This window comes from Prionailurus bengalensis, chromosome D3 (assembly GCF_016509475.1).
Source record: "Prionailurus bengalensis isolate Pbe53 chromosome D3, Fcat_Pben_1.1_paternal_pri, whole genome shotgun sequence".
In the NCBI taxonomy this organism is placed as follows: domain Eukaryota; kingdom Metazoa; phylum Chordata; class Mammalia; order Carnivora; family Felidae; genus Prionailurus; species Prionailurus bengalensis.
Genome location: NC_057356.1, coordinates 54212653 through 54236353, shown reverse-complemented (window position 1 = coordinate 54236353; position 23701 = coordinate 54212653). Strand labels below are relative to the sequence as shown.

The 23701-nt window shown below is 41.3% G+C and overlaps 1 protein-coding gene across 1 annotated transcript in view; it reads left to right on the top strand.

The window, feature by feature from the left end:
• Positions 1-23701, top strand: part of KLHL14 (kelch like family member 14) — a 102113-nt gene that overhangs the window by 25760 nt on the left and 52652 nt on the right. Inside the window, exon 2 of the mRNA XM_043558555.1 lies at positions 3488-3609. Coding sequence (XP_043414490.1) covers positions 3488-3609 — 122 coding nt within the window. The remainder of the gene's footprint in view (positions 1-3487; positions 3610-23701) is intronic.

Genomic DNA, 23701 nt, shown 5'->3' with positions numbered 1-23701 from the left:
AATGTAATTAAAGTGATAGTTTTCTAAGAACACATAAGATAACAGCTGGGTAGCGAAGTCCTCTTCATTAGCTTGTATTTATATACATGAACTCAACAAGGATCTCAGAGAAAAATATTATTTTTCTTTTTTAACTATTTAATCGGGCTTGGTATGTTGAAATGAAGCCCACGTTGTGTTGCCAATATCTACAGATCAATAATCACTTACCTTAGAGTTTACGTAGAACTTTTCACTTCATTTTGGATAATCCTCATGGCAATCCCTTCAAGAGGCAAGTCAGATACTATTCATCTATTATGAGAAATCAGAGGCTCCAAAAAGCCAAGTAATTTATACAAAGTTACTCTGTCGAATGGCAAAATTAGCCCTGGAATCCAGGTCATCTGGGTCTTAGTCAGAAGTTATGGTAAAATAAAAATTAAAAAAAAAAAAAAAACAAATTTGAATTGTAAAAAGATCACAGGCGTGGTAGCATATGAAGGCCTAGGTCTCAACACAGCGTATGCTTTGACTATGGGAACTTTCTCACCTCCCTGTAAAATGGAGCTCTATCTGGGACATAAGGCTGTTTTGACAGTCAATGGAGAAAATGGTGAGGAACCACTCCCACGTGTTTTGTTAGTCTATGTGTTCTTTCTTCTGCACTCTGTTACTTCTCACACACTTTATCCTATTTTTGGCTTTTGTGTGATTCACCCTCACCAGGTAGAGTTTTAAACTTTGTTTAGACTTAAATAATATCGATACCGGTTTGGAGAAGTGAGTGACGACAAGCTTTAGAAACAAGATGTTCCAAGCGCAATGCCATAATAAGTGAAATAGATGATGATATGAATGTAGTGACACGGGATTTAAAATGTGTCTTCACTCACTAAGAAGGCCGCGCATGATGAACTTCAAACACTTCGCCTTCACAGGAAACACGCAGCCGCTGAGGGTAGGTGGGATTTCCTTTCCTTCCGAGGAATTCCTGGTCACATTCCCTGCGGAGGCTGGCTGGTTTAGAGATTCGTCTTAGTTTCTGTGGAGGCCGTCGCTGCTGCTGTGCTAGCTTTGAATCGTGTCATCGTTGGCGGGGGTGAGGGTTGTTGTCATTTGCCAGCTATTCAGTGGCTTAGGATCGGTAGTCTCAGGCCAGTTCTCAGGGGACAGATGGCAGCAAGCATTTCTTTAGGCAGAGAGAACAAAGACTCTAGATCCTCGTCTGCAGAGATGGTCCATCTAAATCGCTGTTGAAAATCACCAATGTGGATTGGTCCAGGGAGGCGGGCTTTATCAATTAATGAAACAACCTTACAAATGAATGTAAGCCATTCATTTATCTCCATGTGTCATTCGTGAAACACATTTTAAAAGGAGTACCTTTATTTAAATATCATAACAGAAATTTAATTCTATTGCTTTGGTCACACTACCACCTCACTGAGTCCTTTCCTCTTACGTCTAACCGTAGATAGTGGTCTATCTGCCACCACCAGAGGTCTGGCAGCAGGTAGGCGTGTCACATCGTGAAAACCACAGAATGGTGCCTTCCAGTTCAACAGCAATGTCGACACGTGGTAACTGATAGCAACCTAAAAAAGAGTATCTGCTCTCATCTTGATTCCTCTTATACTCACAGGCTGGCTGATTATTTGGACCCAAAAACTACAATAATAAAATCCTCTTAAAATAGTTCTGTAACCATGCATTTAAGAGATTATATAGCACATCAGTCATGTATGCTCTCATTTCAAAATAAAAGAAAGGTACTTACTGCACTGAGTTCCCATAACCCCTCTTACCAACCACCCCGATCACTGAAATCCTCAAAGTATGGAGCTCTTTGCTATCATATTCTGTTTTTGTTTCACAGCTACAGGTCTATAAGGCATATGGGTACAGTTCCAAAGTACTGTGAATTCAAAGAAGTGAGGGGTTTTCTTTGTGACAAAATTAATATTGCAAGCTGCTATCACAGTATGCATTCTTCTGTAAGTATGGCTATACTTACTATCCACGATTCCCCGATAGGAGTTTCTCCAGCAGGTATTTTTTTCTACTGAGGCATATACAATGCATTCAATGGCACCAGAGTTTCATTAAAGGAATTCTCTTGTTCCCTTCCTTCACATGGAAATGTCATTAACTGTATTAAGTTAACTCTCCGAATGTTAGGTTCTTAACCAACAAACAGTGCTTCTCCACAAGGGCGTACTTTGCCAAGCGTCCTTGAATCAGAACGACAGGCTGAATATGTAATAATAGATTCAGAGCCACCACCGCGGGTTGTGATCATATTTAAGGGGAACCCTTTCGTATTTATTGACGTTTTCCTTCAGTCATGGTTGTTCCCTTTCTGCCACCACCACCTTCAGCCTTTCAGGTAAATGAAAAGTTCAATTATATGTAAAGCGACCGTTAAATCAGCAGGCCCCTTGTGGGGGTCTGGGCCTCCCCTCCCTGCTCCAATCGCAAGTGTGCTCAATCCATTACCCTTCCTGAGGATCGCACATCCATCAGGTCGAGTGTGCCGGCCAGGGTGCATCTTATAGCTTTTACTGCATATGAGACGTTGCAGGCCTGTTCTCAGGAACTGCCAGGCAGACTGGGAATCACAGTCACGGTTAATAGCAGCGAATTGCCAGCTCTTGATGGGTGGGTAGTCACTCCTTTCAGTGGTTGCCCCCTGGGGGAGAAGGTAGAAAAACAGAGGGAGGGAATTAGAGTGACTTTGCACAGTCGAGCAGGTTCATGCCGCTGGATCAGTGGCAAGCATTGGCAGGGCTCCACTCTGGGGAGGCTCAAAACAACCTCACAGTCTCATTTTTACCAATTGGTGCTGCTGTGTCGCCAGTGGTGCCCAGGGATGGGGTGGGGGGCGGGGGGAGGCTGGGGAGGGAGGGGGCGCTGGGAAGGAGATGAAGGCAGAAGTCTCAGCTAAATTAAACAAACAAAAAGTCTCCTCGATACCAGTTAACCCACCCCAGTTAGCCCCGTGCTACTAATTGTACCAAACTGGTATTGGAAGTTCCCTGGGTGATTAAAGAGTTGGCTCACAAACTCTCTGCATAACCTTAATTTTTTCAAGGTTCTTTGAGTGGAGAATGGCTTATAATAATGATTTTGACTAATACGATTTTTGACATGCAACTTTAATGCTTAACCTTAGTACAACTCCAGAGCATTTCATGTGTACTCAGCTGTAAAGAGTGATGATTTAAAGGGATAATATAAGAAAAAGGTCGTTCTAGAATGAACCTCTAACAAATTGCATAAAGGGAGCTTATTATTCCATGAGTATGGGGATATGCTGCTCTTCTGATCATTTTTCTGCTTGGTTCAAAAAAAAAAATTGTTGAGACATGAATGGGAAAAGAAACAGGAAAAAATGAAATAGAAATCTGCAAGCAAGGAACATTCTTTTGATGGTTATGATTTCGTTGCCACTAAAGAGGCTCTACAATAATGTGGTTCTCCATCTCCTCTTTTGTTTTGGGTGAAGAATTCGCTCTAACAAGAAAATGCTGTTACTGGTTGGAGGCTTGCCTCCCGGGCCGGACCGGCTCCCCAGCAATTTGGTCCAGTACTATGATGATGACAAGAAGACGTGGAAAATACTCACAAGTGAGTGCCCTTCTTTATTCATTTACCCACCTATTTATTTCCGCGCAGAGCTGTCCTGATGGATGCGAAAACGTGGTTAATCAAATTAGACATTTTATTGATTTGTTACCCTTTGGAGGTCTGTTTATGTATCCCAGGGGATTTAGAGTAAAAGACTAAATTAACATTGCAGAGGTGGCCAATTTGGTCGTGGAATAGGCCTAAATTAAACTGGCCTAACCACTGCACGAGTTTGTGTTTCTGTGACAGAGAGGAGGTAGTAACTGAGATGTTCCAAAAGAAATTCTTCCTTTTTTTTTTTCTTTTCTTTTCTTTATTTTCTTTCTTTCTTTATTTTTTTGGTTTCTTGAAAAGTGAAAGGTTGGTGGATAGCACTAAATTTTCTCATATCCTGATGTTTGTTTAGTTCATTTCTATGTAACTAACATGCATTTTGCCTTTTAAGCATTTCTGCTCGTTAATCTTTAGTCTGTGGAACTGGGTCTTAGAGAAGCACTCCCTTCTGTTGTTCCACAGTTTGGGTGGACAGATACCCAGGGCCTGTCCCAGCTGCATTAAACTGTGCTTGCAGACTTCGGCCCAAGATTCTCTTCCTCCCCTCCTTATAGGGTGATTGTGTTTTACAGCAAACCTCTTGCCTTGGGCACCGAGATTTGGAACTTATTGTTACATTGGTTATGATTCCCAATCTGACTCAGTCATGGAATCAAAAATCATCATTTCTTGAGTGCAGCAGGCTGTGTGCACCAGGCCCCTCGTGGGCACAGTGGCTGCACTGGTCAATAAAACTAAATTTTAACTGTCAAAATTGCCCAGAGCTGTATAGATAAAATAATAAATGAGTAATTTTGATCCATAAATCAAAGCCATACATTTAAAACCGACAAAAGAAAAAGTTACATTTTCTTACAGCATTGTGTCTTTGAAGCAGTTATATATTTTATCAGCTTGTTTTTTTTTTTTTTTAAATCAGTTCCTTTCCTCTTACTAAAGCCCTTTAAAAGAATAGAAACAGGACAACAGTTTGCCCATAAGAGCAGAAGAGGAGCACAGACATGTGAGGTGGTGCTTGAAATAATACATTTCGGAGCTGGCTTACCCCAGCGAAACTACCAGTAGCGTTGTCCGCGAGCACAACGCGGAAGCTCCCTGGACGCCTATACACCACGGTTATAGTAAAGAAGTGGGGGGATAATAGCTGCAGGCTTAAGGAGAAGGAAAAAAGAAAAAGAAGTTAGAGATGTCTTCAAATGTTTTTTATTCTCTTTTTGACAAAAGTACTGTTAACAACGAGTGACCAACCGGTATTTTTAAAGTAAAACCAAAGAATCAATTATCTGACACTTGATCAATAGAGGAAGCCTAGGCAGCATAAGACACGGATATTAGGGGGAGGAGAGAAGAAGGAAAGACAAAGATTCTTGAAGAGCGATGACAGACGGAGAGAGAGGCAAAAGGATATCACACTCAAGCAGTAAGTGATATTCGTTCACAAATCCGTCTGTTTTCCCAGACACACCAGGCAAGGTCCAATTTGTTATTGGTTTGAAGCCCTTCATTAAAGGCAAAAAGATTCACTAAAGCATCATGAGTAACACCTAAGAAAAGTCTTATGTTTGTTTTAAACCTTGTTCGGAGACAGGGTGGTCATCCCATTTATTCTCCAAACTGGGACACTTTAGAGCATGAAATGGGGACCTACTGATGGGACAATAGGTATACACTGAAACACAAGGTCACCCTACTCAAATCTTTCACGTTGCCTGATTTAGCTCTTTACTTAGAAGGAACTGGTAAGAAGGCATGAACTTGAATCTGTCAGACCTGATTCAAACCCATGTCTATGATCTTGAGCGAGGCATGTAAATATCCCAATTCATGGCTTCTTCATTCTTGTCAGCACCATTTGAGTATTTTTAAAATAAAGTGTTTATAAGTCATCTGACATTGTGTGAGCTCCACAAAGTGCAGGTATCATGACTAGTATTGTAACGTCACTACCAATATTAGCACAAGGATTGTGTATAGTTTTGTACCCTAGAGGTATCGGTCAACTCAGGCTCTCCATGCAGAGGAGAGACAAATTGCACTGCCACAGGTACAACACTTGGACCCGCTGCCCCCGAGTCAGGAGCCTGTCTTCCATGGTTTTCATATGTTGGATGTGGCCATCCACAGACTAAGAAGTAAAGATAAATGGGTATCTATCTATTGACTCCATTCACCAGGTTTGACGTGGAAGGAAACAAAGACATTAATGTATAGACTTCTTATAATGGGAGCATACTCCAAGGCCTTGAACCTTTTTTCTACAGTCAGGCACACTCCTAGCTCTGAAATAATGTCTACTCCACTTACACTCTTCGTTTCACTGGAACCTGTACTTTAAAAAATAGAGTTTATTACCTGTTGGGCTGTGACCACGTGGCCCCAAGTGAGGGCATATTTTTCAGGTTGGTTGGAGAGATATAGACAGCTTACCTGGATGATTTCTGCTGTTGGTCTGTATTTTTTTAATCCAGGCATCTTATTGGACTAATAAATAAGTCAGGTCACTGAAAGATTTCCACACTATTTGGGCTATCTAACAATAAAGGAAGAAATGTTTCTCAGTGGAATGAAAAAACCAAAAATCCACATTCTCCCCAAATCCAATGAAGCATTATGGATTTCAAAGCTGCCCACTGACGTTCTTTTGACCCAGATGAACTGCTGAAGTTTCTGGCAGGGGGACCAGGACGACAATTAAGGCTAGGAGACGGTGCCTGGTTTGGGGTCTGCTTATTTATTAAATGGCTGTCTCCATACAAACAAACTAACAAGCTTAACTAGCAAACTCGAGGTTAGCCAAAGCCTCTGAATCTTAAGACTCCTTCACCCACTTGGCTCGAGCACGCATTTCTCAGCCTGTCTCTCAAATACGCTCCTTTGAGAAAGATGCCATTCCACGGACAGGAGCATGACCACCGCTGTGGGAGCCATGGCTTACATGAATTATATAACAAAGAAGAATTAAGAGGAAAGGCAGTCATCCTCTCTCTCTTTTCTCACCCTGTTATGTTACGTTTTAGAATCACAGTTGAAGGGGTGCACAAATAATAAGTTGAATGGAGGAGGGGTGAGTAAAAGTGAGAGAGTGGATCTACAGAACATAAAGAAAACAAAATCCAACCATCAGCCAGTCAGCGGTCTGGTCTACCTGAACAGCAAAGGGAACAATTATTCTCGCTGAAAAGACTGTTTTTTGGGAACATGCTGGCACAGATTGCATTTTTATCCTCCCCTTCGGAAAAATCATTTAATATAGCATTATATAATTAATGTGACAGACCTCCGTGGTCTCTCTTAAAAAAGTATCAAGAAATAACAGGCAAAAATGACTATAAAGTCCCTTTGTCAGTGCAAAATGTTAAGCAGTAACAGTAAAATTGGCATTGTTGTCCTCTTGATTGTTAATAACGGACGGGAGGTTGAGATGCACTTTCGTTCATTTTTATTTTACAGTTCTGCTCTTCCTGCATTTCTCACTCCTGCACGCAGTCTCCCGTTTCATTCTTAACTTATTAGAAAGCAGTACAGGAGACATGAATACTAAAATGGCCAGTGCAAAAAAAAACATGCCTCCTGTACTTTGCAGGCCCCAAATCCTTGGTGCAGAGATCACACAAAATAATTCCTGTGGTTACTCTGTACTTTTGATAGCACATTGCTTACAGATCAAAGTTTTCATGAAGCCCACATGTAGAAGTGGTTTGCATTCCCCCACCCCCACCCTGAGAGACAGCACTAAGGAGCCGTCTATTTTATTTGTCTTCTTCATTGGCCAAGTCCTTCACTGGTGGGGAAGGCTGTTTCCTGGGGACTGGCTTCCTTTTTCCTACTTATTAGGTGCCTTCTGTAAGCAACGAGAAGGGAAGGAGTTCAAAACACAGATCTGTCCTTCCATGTGTCAAAGACGACTCCCCTTTCATAACGTTAGAATGAAAATTAGAAGAATTAAGTTAGCAAGGTTTCTTCGTTCTTTCGGCCACTGGGTTCCCTTTGTCAGAGGTAGGAAGAAATGCGTATTCTGCCCCCTCCCTTTCAGTTGATTTGCAGCTCTGGACTCTACCTGGTAATGCAAGGCTTTGGGGCCTTGTGTTTTTTAGTCACAGGAAATAAAAGAAACCCCTGTGCCCAGGTTTCCTGGGTTGTCTCCTCTGATCCCCGGAGGACACTGAACTTGATTCCATCCACACAGGGGCGGCCCTGGGCAGGGTGTCAGCGATTAATTTTAGGAATGTCACAAAGATCAGAGGCTAACTATACTTTCCATAAAGGTTGAAGGAATAGTACCAAGAAAACAAATTTTATAAAAGACATTGAACTTCAGTCCCAAAAGATAAACACAGGGTTGATCATATCCAATATCCAGTAATTGCTGATTATTCAGAAAATCATAAACCTGTGTATTGATACTTTCATCTGGACTTCTTTCCTTAGCCCTTCTGTTTCTTGACCTCAGTTTATTTCTGTTCTTCGAGGATGTGTTGGAGGGAAAGTCAAGTTAGTCAAAAGCTAATATTCATTTCTTATGATTATTTATTTAGCAAGAAATAAAAAGTAAGTTAAATTGAGGGTTTTATACCTGTGGGTTTCCTTTATTTACATTATCTTTAGACCCAAACCCCACAAAGTATTTAATTTTATTTCATTTCATTTCATTTCTAGACAGGTAGGTAGACTCTATAGATAGTGCATTTCTCATTGCAGAAGAACCTCAGAAAACAATTAGGTACTTCCAGAAGGACTCTGAAGCTGTCTGGGAAGAATTTAGACTTGTTTACAGACTTTGTTCCTTCATGTAACAAGCAATTATTAAATACCCACTCTGTGCTGGGTGGGAGGATAGAATGTAGATAAGATAATCTCTCGAGAACCTAAGGAGGCAATTATAATAGAGTGTGCTAAGGAATAGAGAAGGAACCCTCAGGGTGCTAGAGAAGAACACAGAAGGGGCTCTTAGTCTAAAGAGGAGAGGATGGGGCTCCTGCCTGGGTGGCTCAGTCAGTTGAGCGTCTGACTTCAACTCAGGCTATGATCTCACGGTTAGTGGGTTTGAGCCCCATGTCGGACTCTGTGCTGACAGCTCAGAGCCTGGAGCCTGCTTCGGATTCTGTGTCTCCCTCTCTCTCTGTCCCTCCCCCACTCACACTCTGTCTCTCTCTGTCTTTTAAAAATAAATAAGTGTTGGGGCGCCTGGGTGGCTCAGTCGGTTAAGTGGCCGACTTCGGCTCAGGTCATGATCTCATGGTCCGTGAGTTCGAGCCCCGCGTCAGGCTCTGTGCTGACAGCTCAGAGCCTGGAGCCTGTTTCAGATGCTGTGTCTCCCTCTCTCTGACCTTCCCCCGTTCATGCTCTGTTTCTCTCTGTCTCAAAAATAAAATAAACATTAAAAAAAAATAAATAAATGTTTTAAAAAATAATAAAATAAATAAAGAAGAGAGAGAGGTTAGGGAAGATTTCCTCAAAATGACTTTCTGTGAAGTTGAAAAAAATGGGTAGGAATTATTAAGGCAAAGAAGTGGATGAGGAGGTATTTTAGTAGGAGGGTCTAGGACCAGGAATGCCAAAAGGCAAGAGAGAGTTGGTGCCTTCTAGAAACTGAAATGAATTTATGCATCTTTTGGAGAGTCTGAGGCTAGGAAAGTATATGGTGGGGCTGGAGGGTTAACCACGAACCATATTATATGGGACTATTTCAAGGAATTGTTAAGATAGGTTTAAGAAGCAAGAACTGAGGAGAAATACTCTTCTAATTTTAGTTTTCAGTGTTAGTGAAAACGTAGTGATCTAAAGACTTTATATAATAGCATGGCAGTCGTCTCTTAGCTTGGAACTTATTTCAGGTCATGGAGTGGTTGTTTCCATGACTCTGGACAAGAAGAAGGAGAGAGAATTGTGTTTGGACTTTTTAAATATGTTAGCATCTAATTTTACCTTCAATGAGCTCAATTCTAATTTGAGATACTTGGCTGCACATTGCTATATATCTTGAATTATTTGCTACTGTGTATTCATGCCCCAGTGCATTAGTGGATTTTTCATAGATTTTTTTTTTTTTAAATATGTGTGATGGTCACTCCAGAATACTGTATTTCAAGGAAGTTGGGTGCCTGGAAAAAGTAGTTGACTTTATTTCTGGTTTATACCTCCCTTGAATATAGCAATTGCTTTTTCTCCAGAGAACAGCATGTGTACAAATAATTTTGATGCTTTCTTTGCACGCAAGCTGTAGTATTTGCTACTGAGTCTGGTAGAAAGGAGGTGTGAGTCACATGGGCTGCTTAAATTTGTTCTGTGTCTTTCCTAGGCAAATTGCAGACTAAGTCTGGCAAGCCAATGAATGTGAATACTAAAAGATTAGATGATCTCCTTGCCCAGCCCTCTCATTTTACACATTAATTTCATTCATTCAACAAATGTAATTGAGATCTTCTATGCAGCAGGCATTGTTCTCAATACAGAGAAAACAGTGCTGAGTGAAAGCAAATATTATCACACCAATCCTAGATTTTGGTGCGGGGGGGGGGGTGCAGCATTAATAATAAGCCCAGATAGGGGCGCCTGGGTGGCTCAGTCAGCTGAGGGTCCAGCTTCGACTCAGGTCATGATCTCACGGTTCGTGAGTTCGAGCCCCGCGTTGGGCCCTGTGCTGACAGCTCAGAGCCTGGAGCCTGCTTCGGATTCTGTGTCTCCCTCTCACTCTGTCCTTCCCCGACTCGTGCTCTCTCTTTCTCTCTCTTCCTTCTCTCAAAAAAAAAAAAAAAAACACATTATTTTTTTTAATTTATAGAAAATAATAATAATCCCAGGTAGCAATATATAATAATAAAATGTGATAGTGTTCTGAAGGAAGAGCGTAAAGGTGTAAAAGGTGTATGAGATCTGTAATAGAGACGGCTGAGTTTAGCTTTCCTAGAGAATGTCACCAAAGAAGAGGCATTTGAGCTAAGAACTGAAGGATGAGACAGAGTTAGCCAGGTAAAGATGTGAAAAGAAGATTGTTCCAAGTTAGTTAATGATAAATTAATAGTAAGTACTTAGACCCCACAGAAAGAAGATGCATGGCTGAAATCAAAGAGTGAAGGGGAGAAAGATATGACATATGGCAAAAGACATTAGCAGAAACCAGACCATGGAGGCACTTCTATGGCAGGTTCACAAATTTGGCTTTTACTTTAAGTGACGGAAAGAGAGAAGGTGTCATACCCAGAGTCACACGATGATTTAGTGGCAGGATGAGGAAGAGAACACTGGCCTCTGTATTTCCATCAAACAGTGCTGCCTCATGTACCACACCAATCTGTCTCACCAACAAGTGCCATTAGTCAAGAGCCCAAGCAGATGAATGAGGTTTAATCTGTGCTGACCCATTTCACCCATGAAAATCTAAATGGATCCAATGTACTTTCGTAGTACCTCATTCAGAGACTAAAACTAGTATAGGTTAATTGAATGAATATTCTACTCCTAGAGGCTAAGAATATTATCTTGGTTTATGGACTAAACTGCAAATTATTAAAATTTGCATTTCATATTACTGGACAAGCCATAATTCAATGCAGGTTTCTTAACATTTTCACTCTGTCTTTGAAGCAGTATCAAAAATGAAACAACAAAACACACACAAACACAGACACACACACACACACACACACACACGCACACCACAGAGTGACATCTTTCAGGACAGATAGATCTGAATTGAAATGTACCCCCAGACATTTGCTGACTGTGAGATCTTGGAATGCTGCTTTCACTGATCCTTCTCATCTGCAAAGTGAATATAATTATACCCACCTTTTTAGAGTTATTGTGAGAATTAAGTCAAATCATAGAAATCAAGCTCTAGGCTCAGTATCTGGAAGATAGCTGTTCCTTAATAAATTTTTAGTCTATTTGGTTAGTTTTGCATATAATCAAACAGAGGAAGCCAAAAGGTTGAATCTTGTCTTTCATCGAGGGTTTGAGAAATAAGATACACCTTTGATTCAGAACGAAATTTCTATTTCTAGCATGAAACGATGTGTGTCAATCAAGATGGACTAGATTACGCTGTGGTAAGAAACAACTCCAAGATCTCAACAAAAAATTTATTTCTCACTCATGCTATGTGTCCAACACGGGTTGGCAGAGAGCAACTGTTCATCAGTCATTAAGGATCCAGGCATATGGGGCTGCATCTTAACGTGTATTTCTGTCATCAATGCAATGGGGGAAGAATGGGCTGCAATGTCTTGCATTGGCAATTAAAAGTGACATTTAGCATTTATGCTAGGTCTCAAGACCACGCCCCATTTTAAGTGGGCAGGGAAGTGCAATCTTACCAGGGTTCGGGAAGAAGAGAATCCAAGTACCTGGTGAACAATGCAATGTGTTCACTATAATCTGTCCTACTGGACATTAAATATTCCACGTACCCTCCTTGCCATGCTCGAAGCACATTCACTCCTCCCCACAAGGGGAGATCACCCTAAATCATCAAGCTCAGTGATGATCTCTGGGTGATGGACAATCATCTCAATATCAGGTTCATTTGTTCTTGATCTGGATCTGGAAACAAACGAAAAAATCAAATTATGTAGTCTCCTCCCACATCGTGCACAGTGATGGATTAGGAACAGGATCAGCACAATCAACATCTCCATTTGGAAAGAGCATCACAATTTAGCAATCCCACCAAACAGACATTTTGAAGGGTGCCTATCCAAGTTTGTGTTCCTTGATTAGGGACCTCCCTAGTTCTGTTCCTTGTCCTTTGTCCCCCACAGCCCCTGGTTCCACCTTATGGGAGATCCCATTATCTTTTTCCATTATCTTCCTTGGACATATCTGAAGTGAACCTGAGACTATGCTCTTCCTGGAAGCCGAAGAGTTTTTAAGTATCTTTCATGTCTGTAGACATTTAGGTGACGGTGGTTATTTTAAGTCTCTAATTTTCACAGCCTCTTTTAATCCAGGCTGGTGGCTCTTTTGGCAGTTAATTCCCTAGAAAACTTAGCTATCTTCTTATGTTTACATCCACTCCATGGCCAGTGACCATGCCCACAGTTCTTTTCCGATATACTTCTTAGATTGCTTTTTCCTTCTTTTTTTTTCAATTTTCATTTTTCCTCTCTTTCTCACACATCCATGCACACATACACACACACACACACACAAACACATACACACACACTCTAATACTCTCTCTATTTGTATATTTATCAGTCTTTAATGGGAAAGCTCCCTTTTTATTCTTTTCCCTGAGTTAAAAGAATTTACTGGGGATCTCGCCCTTCACTCAAACTTTCTTCTGAGGTACTCTAATGTGGTGAAATTACTGTGAAAACCATATCTTTAACTTTGTCTCTGTCAGCTGAGTTTTAATTTACACTTTTTGCTCAAGATTCACTTCATTTTGTGTATGATACACAAAACCAAAAGCTCTTACCAGATGAGATTTTCAAAGAAATTACTTCTTTCAATGCTGCACACTCCTAAATTTCTGGACTCCATTTCCTTAATCCTGCTTATAAATGGGCCAATTTGGGGGTGCCTGTGTGGTTCAGTCATTTAAGCGTCTGCCTCATGATCTCAGCTCAGGTCATGATCTCATGATTCCTGAGATTGAGCCCCACGTCAGGCTCTGTGCTAACAGCACAGAACCTATTTGGGATTCTTTCTCTCCGTCTCTCAAAATAAATAAACTTTAAATAAATAAATAAATGAATAAGCCAATTTTGTTGGTGAGATCACCTCTTTTTTTGTAGATCTTGCCAAGTGCTACCAACAGTAAACAATTGTGAACATTGTGAACATTCTGTTTTCCAGCCTTGGAAGTGGAAGGTTTTTTTTTGGGGGGGGGGGAGGTGCAAGAGAGTGAGGGGCAGAGAGAGAGAGAGAAAGAGAGAGAAGTGGGGCTCAGCTGGGGCTTGTATTCACCCAAAGCAGGGCACGAACTCACCCAAAGTGGGGCTTATGCTCACCCGATGTGGGACCTGAACTCACAAACTGTGAGGTCATGACCAGAGCCGAAGTCTGACGCTTAACGACTGAGCCAGCAGGCGCCCAGAGGTGAAAGATTATTAAATAACGAATCAGCTATCTAAATAAGACCAAACAGCAGTTTTACCAAGTGGTTTTCCATGCCATAACACGCATTTTCATCTTTCCACCCTCCAGTCTCAACTTCCTTGTCATCAGCCACTGTGGGCCTCCTTGATAGCAAACCCTATGTTAGGCTAGACTAGGGAGTCATAACGACAATCCCAAAATCTCACTGGCTCATTTCTCTTCAAGTCACCTGTCTCTGGTAGGTTTGCTGGAATCTCTGTTGCACTTCTTATTCCAGTTCTCAGGCTCATGATAGCTCCATGATTCAACTTGTCGCTGTTGCCATGGCAAGAGAGAGGACAATTTCGTACGGACTCTTTAAGCTCCTGCTCTGAATTTAGCACATTTTATTGGCAAAATAAGTCACTTGGCCACACCTAACTTCAAAGTGGGTGGAAAAATACAATCCTCCCAAGCTCTCAGGATTATCAAGATATTTCTTGAATATCCCTGATGATTACAAACCATGCACCCATGTTCAGTGAATATTTGAACCACTCTTGTCACATGCAAACTATCCTCGTTCCTTCTGTGAACAGTGATGAGTTAGAAGAGAGAGCTGCTTCATGCATCTTTCTATCTGTTCCTGCATCAGTGTGACTTTGCTGACAGGACTGATATTTATTCACAGAAGATTAGACAGGAAATGTTTAAAAATACATTCCAGGGGTACCTGGGTGGCTCAGTCAGTTAAGCGTCCAACTCTTCATTTCAGCTCAGCTTGTGATCTCATGGTTTTGAGTTCAGGCCCCACGTCAAGCTCCCACCCTGGCAGTGCAGAACCTGCTTGGGATTCTCTCTCTCTCCCTCTCTCTCTGCCCCTCCCCTGCTCTCTCTATGTGTCTCTCAAAATAAATAAATAAACTTTTAAAAAAAGAAAGAGGGGCACCTGGGTGGCTCAGTCAGTTGAGCATCTAACTTCGGCTCAGTTGATCTCGCAGTTCATGAGTTTGAGCCCCACATTGGGCTCTGTGCTGACAGCTCAGAGCCTGGATCCTACTTTGGATTTTGTGTCTCCCTCTCTCTCTGCTCCTCCCTGCTCACTCGTGCTCTCTCTCTCTCTCTCTCAAAAATAAATAAGCATTTAAAAATTTTTTTTGAAAGAAAGGTATTATAAATAAATAAGTAAATAAATAAATAAATAAATCCCAAATACTACAATGCATTTGGGATAAAATTTTTATCATCTTTATTTTTTTTAATGTTTATTTATTTTTGACAGAGAGAGAGAGTACGAGCAGGAGAGGGACAGAGAGAGAGGGAGACACAGAATCTGAACCAGGCTTCAGGCTCTGAGGTGTCAGCGTAGAGCCCAAGGTGGGGCTTGAACTCATAGACTGCGAGATCATGACCTGAGCCGAAGTTGGATGCTTAACTAACTGAGCCACCCAGGTGCCCCTGGGGTGGAATTTTTAAAATTTTGACTCCCCTCAGGGCACCTGAGTGACTATGTCAGTTGAGTGTCTGACTTTGGCTCAGGTCATGATTTCGCGGTTTGTGGGTTCAAGCCCCACTTCAGGCTCTGTGCTGACAGCTGGGAAACTGGAGCCTGCTTTGGATTCTGTGGCTCCCTCCCTTTCTGGCCCTCCCTCGCTCATATTCTGTCTCTCTCTCTCTCAAAAATAAACATTAAAATAATAATAATAAATAAAATTTTGACTCCCCTCAAATAGTTTAATTATGTCTGAGTTTATGTAATTTTAACTATTTCTACTGCTTGTTATATGTAAATTACTACACAACTATAATATAGATATGCAAACATGTATATAGATAAAAATTGCATTGATCCACAGAATTCCCATAGACCAGAATGGTTTTTATCATTTAAAGAGAACTCATTAAAAAAAGGATTAAAATGACTTTCAAAATTACAACAAAAAATGGAAAGATAATTGGGGTGAGTGATTATTCTATGCAAATACCTCCATCAAAATAAAGCAGTAATTAAGGCAAAGTGCAAATAAGCAAACTGTTTCTTTTCAGATTCTCAAGATCACTTTGTGCTGGAGTTAGGAAATAAATGTGTATTTCATGACTCTGTGGCCAGTTAGAAATTGGTTTTGTGTGTCATATACAAATGATCACTCTCTGACCACACCTTTGTACTTGTTAATTATATTGTTTTTGATGGAACAAACAGTCATGCTTCCTAGAAGATACCTTAAGAGCCTGGCCACATTTAGCTGGCTTCAACAATGGTTTTGCCGAAAGGGGACTGTTGAGCAGACATGTTCTTACCTCTGTGTCTGGATGCCAAGGCAAACAATTGCTCCTTATAGCGGGTGGTAATTATTAATCCTACTGGCATGCCTTGTTTCGTCATTAAGTCTTAATTTCTCTAAAAAAAAATAAGATTGAACTCCAGTTATTTAGCTAGAACAATAATCATTGTGAATTTCAAAGACCAAAATCTTCCCACATTTTTATGTTGAGAACCGCAAAGCACTTTCAGAAAACCCTACTGCTAAGGCAATGATGTATCGCTTTTGCTTTCATTATATGTTTTTAATCAGAGCATGACTTCACACTAGACAAAGCGATGCTTTATGCATGGTCTCACTTGTTTTTGCTAAAATCTTTTGACATGATTAATTTTACTTTAATGCTTTTGTCTTGTTGTAATGGTAAGGATGATGGGTATAAACCAAGCAAAAATACATGCTTTTCTATTATAATGCCTCTGAGCATTAAAAATATCTTAGATGAAAAGGAAAAAAAAAATCACAGGAGACTGGTCTGACTGGAATTAAATTTCTTGCTACCTGAACACAGAGTACATGAGATTTAAAAAAAATGATTCAGTCATTGTTTTTAGTTTTATTTTTGGTATTTTTATAGCAATTTATTCATCTGTATGATTAGATCTGAAGAGGAGGAGAGAGACTGTGGCTCACAGATTTTGATCTCATTTGTCGCCTTATGGCATTTACTTCCTTCACAGTATTAAGAGACCAAAATATTAACCAATTTTATACAAGGTGTATCTCAACCAGAGATGAAGATAAAAACAGGCCATACCTTGCCTTGGTGATGCCTGGCATTGGATATAGGATAGTTTTCGGCTATCCTAATTTTCAGTCTAAACGATACCCTTTGTCCAAGTTACAGAAAAGCAGTGATATAAGTGACTTTATGAAGGAAACAATAGCTCATTCAACAAGTGAGACTTGCCTTGTGAACAGATGCCCAAGTATCAATTTTACCATATTCACTTTTTCTTTTTTTCCTTAATAAATGATGGAGTTGTTTACCCTTATTACAAGAGTATGCTACTTTCCTTTTTTTTTTTTAACATTTATTTAATTTTGAGAGACAGAGAGAGAGCATGAGCCAGGGAGGGACAGAGAGAGAGAGAGAGGGAGACACAGAATCCGAAGCAGGCTTCAGGCTTTGAGCTGTCGGCATAGGGCCCGACGTGGGGCTGGAACTCATGGATCGTGAGATCATGACCTGAGCCTAACCGTGGCTTAACCGACAGAGCCACCCAGGCGCCCCTGCCACTTTCCTTTTTGCTACATAACTTGTATACTTGTTTTACTACCTCCTAAATAATCTTAAACAACAAAAATATCATCTAGTGCTATCCAACAGAATTTAATGCAGTGATGGAAACGTTCTTTCTAACATCAAAGTCCAATACAGCAGCCACTAGCCACATGTGGCTATTGAGCACTTTACACGTTGGCTAAAACAGAGAAAATGAGTTTCCAATTTTATCTAATTTTAATAAATTTACATTTAAGTCACCTCCCATAGTAAGTGGCTTCTGCACCAACAGCAAGCTCTAGGTGACAGCTTTGCGATACCCAGCTTTACTTTGGAGAGCTGTCTGCCACCCCAACCTTGCTGGCCCAAACCTAGTCCCCTCTGTGCAAAGAAAAAAATAGGTGACCCCGTGAAATAAGTAAATCCAAAGAACACCCAATGAACCACATGTGAGCTCTTTTCTAGGTACTAGAGTTTCACCTTTTAATTTCACATTCTCTCCAAGTCTGGTGTATTCATTTCCTGGAGCTGCTGTCACAAAATACCAAAAACTAGGTGACTTAAAACAACAAAATTTGGGGGCTCCTGGGTGGCTCAGTTGGTTAAGCATCTGACTTAAGCTCAGATCATGATCTTGTGGTTCATGAGTTCGAGCCCCGTGTCGAGTTCTGTGCTGACAGCTCGGAGCCTGGAGACTGGTTCAGATGCTGTGTGTGAGTGTGTGTGTGTGTGTGTGTGTGTGTGTGTGTGTGTGTCTGCCCCTCCCCCTGCTCTCTCTCAAAAATAAATAGACATTAAATTTTTTTTTTTAACTGACAAAAAATGTACCCTCTCACATTGCTGGAGGCTAGAGGTCTAAAATCAAGGTATCAGCAGAGCCACGGGTCCCTGCAAAGACTGTAGGGGAGAATGCTTCCTTGCTTCTTCCTGGCTTCTGGTGACTCCTGGAAATCCTCAGTATTCCTTGGTTTGTAGCTTCCATCACTTTAATCTCTGTTTTGTCTTTACACAGATTCCTTCTTCGTGACATTCCTCTGTATCCAAATCTTTCTTCCCTTTCCTTCATAAAAACAGCTGTCATTGTCTCTAGGACCCACCCTAATCCAGTCTGACCCGATCTTAACTTGATTACATTCACAAAGACCCTATTTCCAAATAGGTTTATGTTCACAGGTCCTGGGGGTTAGGATTTAAACATATCTTATCGGGAGACACAATTACCTCACAACCCCTAGCAAACGATACACATAAGGAAAACATACAACCAGACAGACAGCTGTTAGACACTGACTGTGTGGAAGGCACACATCCTAGTCACTTCACTTGCATTTATTCATTTAATTCTTACAGCACCACTATGGTATTAGGCGGCATGATGATCCCTACTTGAGATGAAGAAATGGAGGCACAGAGACATCAAGTAATTCGCTCAAGATCACACAGATGGTAAATGGCAGAGCCAAAATGTGTACCCAAATAAAGCTCGAGAGTCTGCACTCTTCTGTTTCTCATTACTCAAGTAATAGCCAAGTGCATATCATAAAAAAAAGTTCAAGGTGAAGCAACACTGGACGGGTCACTTCAGCATTTTATGCAGAATAGAATGGAATGTTCTCTGCACAAATTGAATATATTCATATCATTGATATCATGCATATCTATTTGTTGAACTTTCCAGTATTTCCTTTGTTATTAATTAAAGAATGTTGGATTGAGTTATTCTTAGGGGAACATCATCCTAGAAATGAGGTGATCTTCCCTTCTAAGGGACTTGCAACTCCTGCCATTGCTTTTGTATGTACCTCCTCACTTGCAGAAAGATCCATGTAAAATCTGTGTGCCAACACGTGATTCGCTAACGAGGGAAAAACTGTGCATATATGCTTCCTTGCTTGTCTGTTTTATCTTGTATTAGTGACACAAAGGGCCTCCTTCGTCTGTAGTGTATCGGTAAATCTCAGATCTTCGTTCCCTGTCCGTTCATAAATTTGTCTGAAGTATTTCATTACTGTAATCACTAAGTTTACCAAATACCAGTAGCTGCTTTTGTGTGTGCATAAATATTCTTCCACTTTAGAGCTTCCATTTAAAAAAAAAAAATGATAGAGCTTCCTTTTTTGTCTTTATTCTTGTCAAAAACCCAAGTCCTTTTTCCCACCTGAGTGATAATCAAAAGATCTATGTGCAGATGAATTAAGGAGAAGTGTAATGGTTTTGTGCTTTCAATCTTATTATTAAATTCAAGGTGGGGGGCGCCTGGATGGTTCAGTCGGTTGGGTGTCCGACTTTGGCTGAGGTCATGGATCTCATAGCTCATGAGTTCGAGCCCCGCATCGGGATCTGTGCTGACAGCTCAGAGCCTGGAGCCTGCTTCAGATTTTGTGTCTCCCTTTCTCTCTCTACCTCTCCTCCACTCATGCTTTGTCTTTCTCTGTCTCAAAAATAAATAAACATTAAAAAAATTTTTTTTTTAATTTGCAAGGTCGGATATCTTACATTGTGTTTGTAACAAATACATGTTAGTGGGTTTCTAGATCTAATTCAGAAAATAATCCAAGATGGTTCTCATATTTTGTGTATATATATTTCTACTGTCCAGTTCATTTGCTAACCGCAGCATTAGGGTTTCATCGCCAGCTGGTCTCAGCCCTGAACTGAAAAGCTTTGGTAGACCCGAGGACAAGATGAGGCCAGAAAGGTAGCACTACCAAGCGCTTTCACTGGACAGAGTAACCTTTCTTGACCTTTGGAAAATTGTGACGTTTCCCAGACTCCGTTTTCAAAAAGAAAACAGAAACGTCAAATACATATCTTTTTAAGAAGCAACTTTTGTTCTTTTTACCAAGTAAACTGTAGTCACTTGCAAATATAATGGCCAATCCCTAGTCTATCATGGTTGGAGGAAAACCAAGGATAAGAGTCCAATTCTCTTTACAGCCCAGCTGGCCTCATATAGAAGGAATTCTTTTCCCAAGCCACAAGCTGTGCCCCACCGGCTTCATAGGGGCATATGTGACCGCTGGTAATGCCAGCCCACTGAAAGAGAGATGGAACAGTGCAAATCCATTAACACTACTGGAAAATAACAGGACATTTATTCTGCTGAAAGTAGGTTAGTAGCATCATCCTCATGCATGTTGCTTCCTTAAGCAGAACTGATGGAGGCAGGGAGGGCACAGAGCAGTACCTTCTGAGGTCTTCTGAGTTTCACTTGTTTGCAGTGTATAATGTGTCACTTGCCAGAATGCAAACACATGAAAATAAACACGTTTCCCAGAATAAAAAATTCCTGTGGCACCTTTTCCTTTTGAGAAGAAATATTGTTAGTGGAAGTTGTCTATCCGGGGGTCAGCCAACTTTTTCTGTAAAGGGCCAAATAGTAAATCTTCTGGGTTTTGCAGAAGGTCTCTGTCACAACTACTCAGCTCTGCTGTTGTTGCATGAAAGTAGCCATAGACAATACATAAATGAATATGTGTGGCTGTGTTCTGGGAATGCTTTATTTATAAAACTAGGGGAAGAGCTAGATTTGACCTTCTCCATTTATTAATGAGGGTCAGGGCGCCTGGGTAGCTCGGTCGGCTGGGCATCCAACTCCTGGTTTTGGCTCAGATTTCACAGTTCATGGGTTTGAGCCCTGCATTGGGCTCCCTGCCAGTGTAGAGCCTGCTTGGAATTCTCTCTTTCTGTCGCCCTTTCTCTGCTCCTCCCCTGCTTGTTCACTCTCTCTCTCTCTCTCTCTCTGAAAATAAATAAACATTTTAAAAAATGAGGAAACCAAGGTCAAGGACTGTTTCTAAGAAAGTTCAGGGTGGAGCCAGATTATGAACCCAAGCAGCTGTCTTTTTTTTAAGTTCATTTATTTATTTTGAGAGAGGTGGGAGGAGGGAAGGAGAGCATGAGCACACGCACGCACATGAGCGGGGTAAAAACAGAGAGAGAGGAAGAGAGAAAATCCCAATCAGGCTCCATGCTGTTTGCACAGAGCCAGACGCAAGGCCCTATCTCACCAACCATGAGATTACGACCTGAACCGAAATCAAAAGTCAGACGTTTAACCGACTGAGCCACCCAGGTCCCCCCAAAGCAGTGGCCTCTACCTCTTAAACTCAACACTACCACCTTCATCTTGTCGGTACTATTTTAAGGATAAAAGTAGACATGTATTAAGGGCTCTCCAGGATAATGGAACTTTACAAGTGTATCTATTGGATGCATTTTATTCTCGTAACAACCCTAGGTAATGTCTCTATCCAGTCCTCACATTTGTAAAGCACTTTCCAGTCTGCCATTCATTGGGTCCCCCATAATAACCATGTGGGATAAACAGGTCAGGCATTATTATTACTGTTTGACATATGAGGAAACTAAAGTTCAGAGTGGTTAAGTGACTTGTCAAGGTCATGCAATAATTGATGACTTTGTGACTCAAACCCATGGCTCCTGACCTAATTTAGTTCAGTGTTCTTTCTATTAAGCCATGTTCTATGAAACCTTATTAGGAGTTCTTTGACCTGTAACTGACATTATTTGATCTCTCTCTAACATGGTATTTTTTTTTCCAACTGGATTATTTAGTAAAGTATGTATCAGAAGCCTTTAACTCACTTGAGCCATTTTGAATGGAAAATAATTAACTCCTTGTTGCAAACAATGCAGACCTGGGAACTCACAAGATGCCCTATCAAAGCTGAAGCATACTTGATGAATGACACAGGGTTCCAACAGGAAGCAGATATAAGAGCTTCTTGGAGAGACATGGGCAAGGGCTAAGAGTGGAACACCCCTCTTTCCCACACCCTGGTGCCAATATGGTGGGGCACTGTTCCCACCCAGGCCTGAAAAAAGCAGGGAGAGGGAGAAGTTAGCAGAACCAGGGACAGAGGGGCTGTGCTGAGAAGATCATCTAACAGGACCTTCATTCAAACAAGGGAAGCGGCCCACACTGACCCACAGGAAGGAAGCCAGGGGAAGAAATACTCTGACCTTCCTCTCCTCCTCCCCTCAGTATGCTGAAACTGAATCCGGGCAGAAGCCAGAGGAGAGGGAGGCTAGATGTGCGCAGTACCATCAGCCCTTCGAAGAACTGGGGGTGGGGGGCGGATCTGCAGGGACAATCAGAAGACACCCCCCCACCCCCGGCTGTTCATAAGCTGCCTTTTTTTACCACCAAACTCGATGATTGAAAATGGCAAAATGCAGATACATTTTCAGCTCTCTGGAACTATAATATCTACTTTGGCTTACCCAAGTTCCTTTAAACCTGAGCTGTTTTATAGTTTCTACTGGATCTAACTGGCTCACTACCAAATTAACAATCTGGAGTGGAGGCAGGTAACAAAGGGACAGCGACACGACACCAGCAAGCCTGTCCACCAAGAGCAACTAATAGCTCAAGCCTGTAACCAGTATTATCCCAGGCCCGTCGCTCACAGTAAGAATAACCGTGAACGTTTGACTTCTAAAAGATGGATTACTTTTTCTTTTTCCCTATGATTCTCTTTGCAAATTGAAGACATTCTGCGTGGTACAGCATTGTGCTTTTCACATCTTAAAGTTACAAAGTAAAAATTCGTGGTCTGACTCACCTTTATCAGAAAGCGCTATTGGTGTTTGTCGGGAGACCTGAGACCGCTGTCTTCAACAGTGTGGATTCCTGTAGGGCTCTGTGGGTCCCTTATTTACAGAGCACAGCTCTGCTACTGTGTTGCCTCTTTCCATTTCCCCAGGTTCCTTTACACTTTTCTCTCTTTTTTTTTGTCATTGTCGTTCCTATCATGTTAGACTGGAGGCTCTGTTTCTGATAAAGAAAAGGCACTATGTGTCTGAGGGACAGCGTAGGTTTGAGCTGGGGCCTCCTGATTGTCACTAAATGCCGAAGGAAAAGCCATTCCTGGGAGGGTCCTGTGGGAGAGTCACGCCGTCTATCTTTCAAGGTCACATGCGTAATTGCGGATTTCAATGGGTGAGTCAGGCAAGTGAGTTCACTGTGCTTGTGATCTGAAGACAGAGACTACTGGAGAAGGCTTCCCCAAACTTGGGTGAGAATGAAGCGTGCTAACATTTTTCACCACATAAAGATTTTTAGATTGGTAACTGAGGAAGGCCAGTCATGGGAAAAAGAAGAGCTTGATTAATTAGCCATTTAAAACAAATATGTCAAGGTTGGGGGAGAGGAGGCCTTCCCCGAGTGGACCAAAAAACAGGTAAAAATGTAAATGTTATGGGACTCAAGTCTGAACAAATGCTCAGTGACTGTAGATGTCAATAACGAATCATTCTTAATGAGTATTATTAACTTCAATAAAGATCTAGTTTGAAAGTCATTCTTTTCCTTTCTTTTATCCCTTACATAAATGGGTCCCCTTAGGAGGAGCTTACCTTTTACCTTTTATCTCTACCCGTTCTTGTGATGCACGGCACAGGGCGTCAGGGCTGGCCTAGATCTCTCCAAAACTTCCCAAAG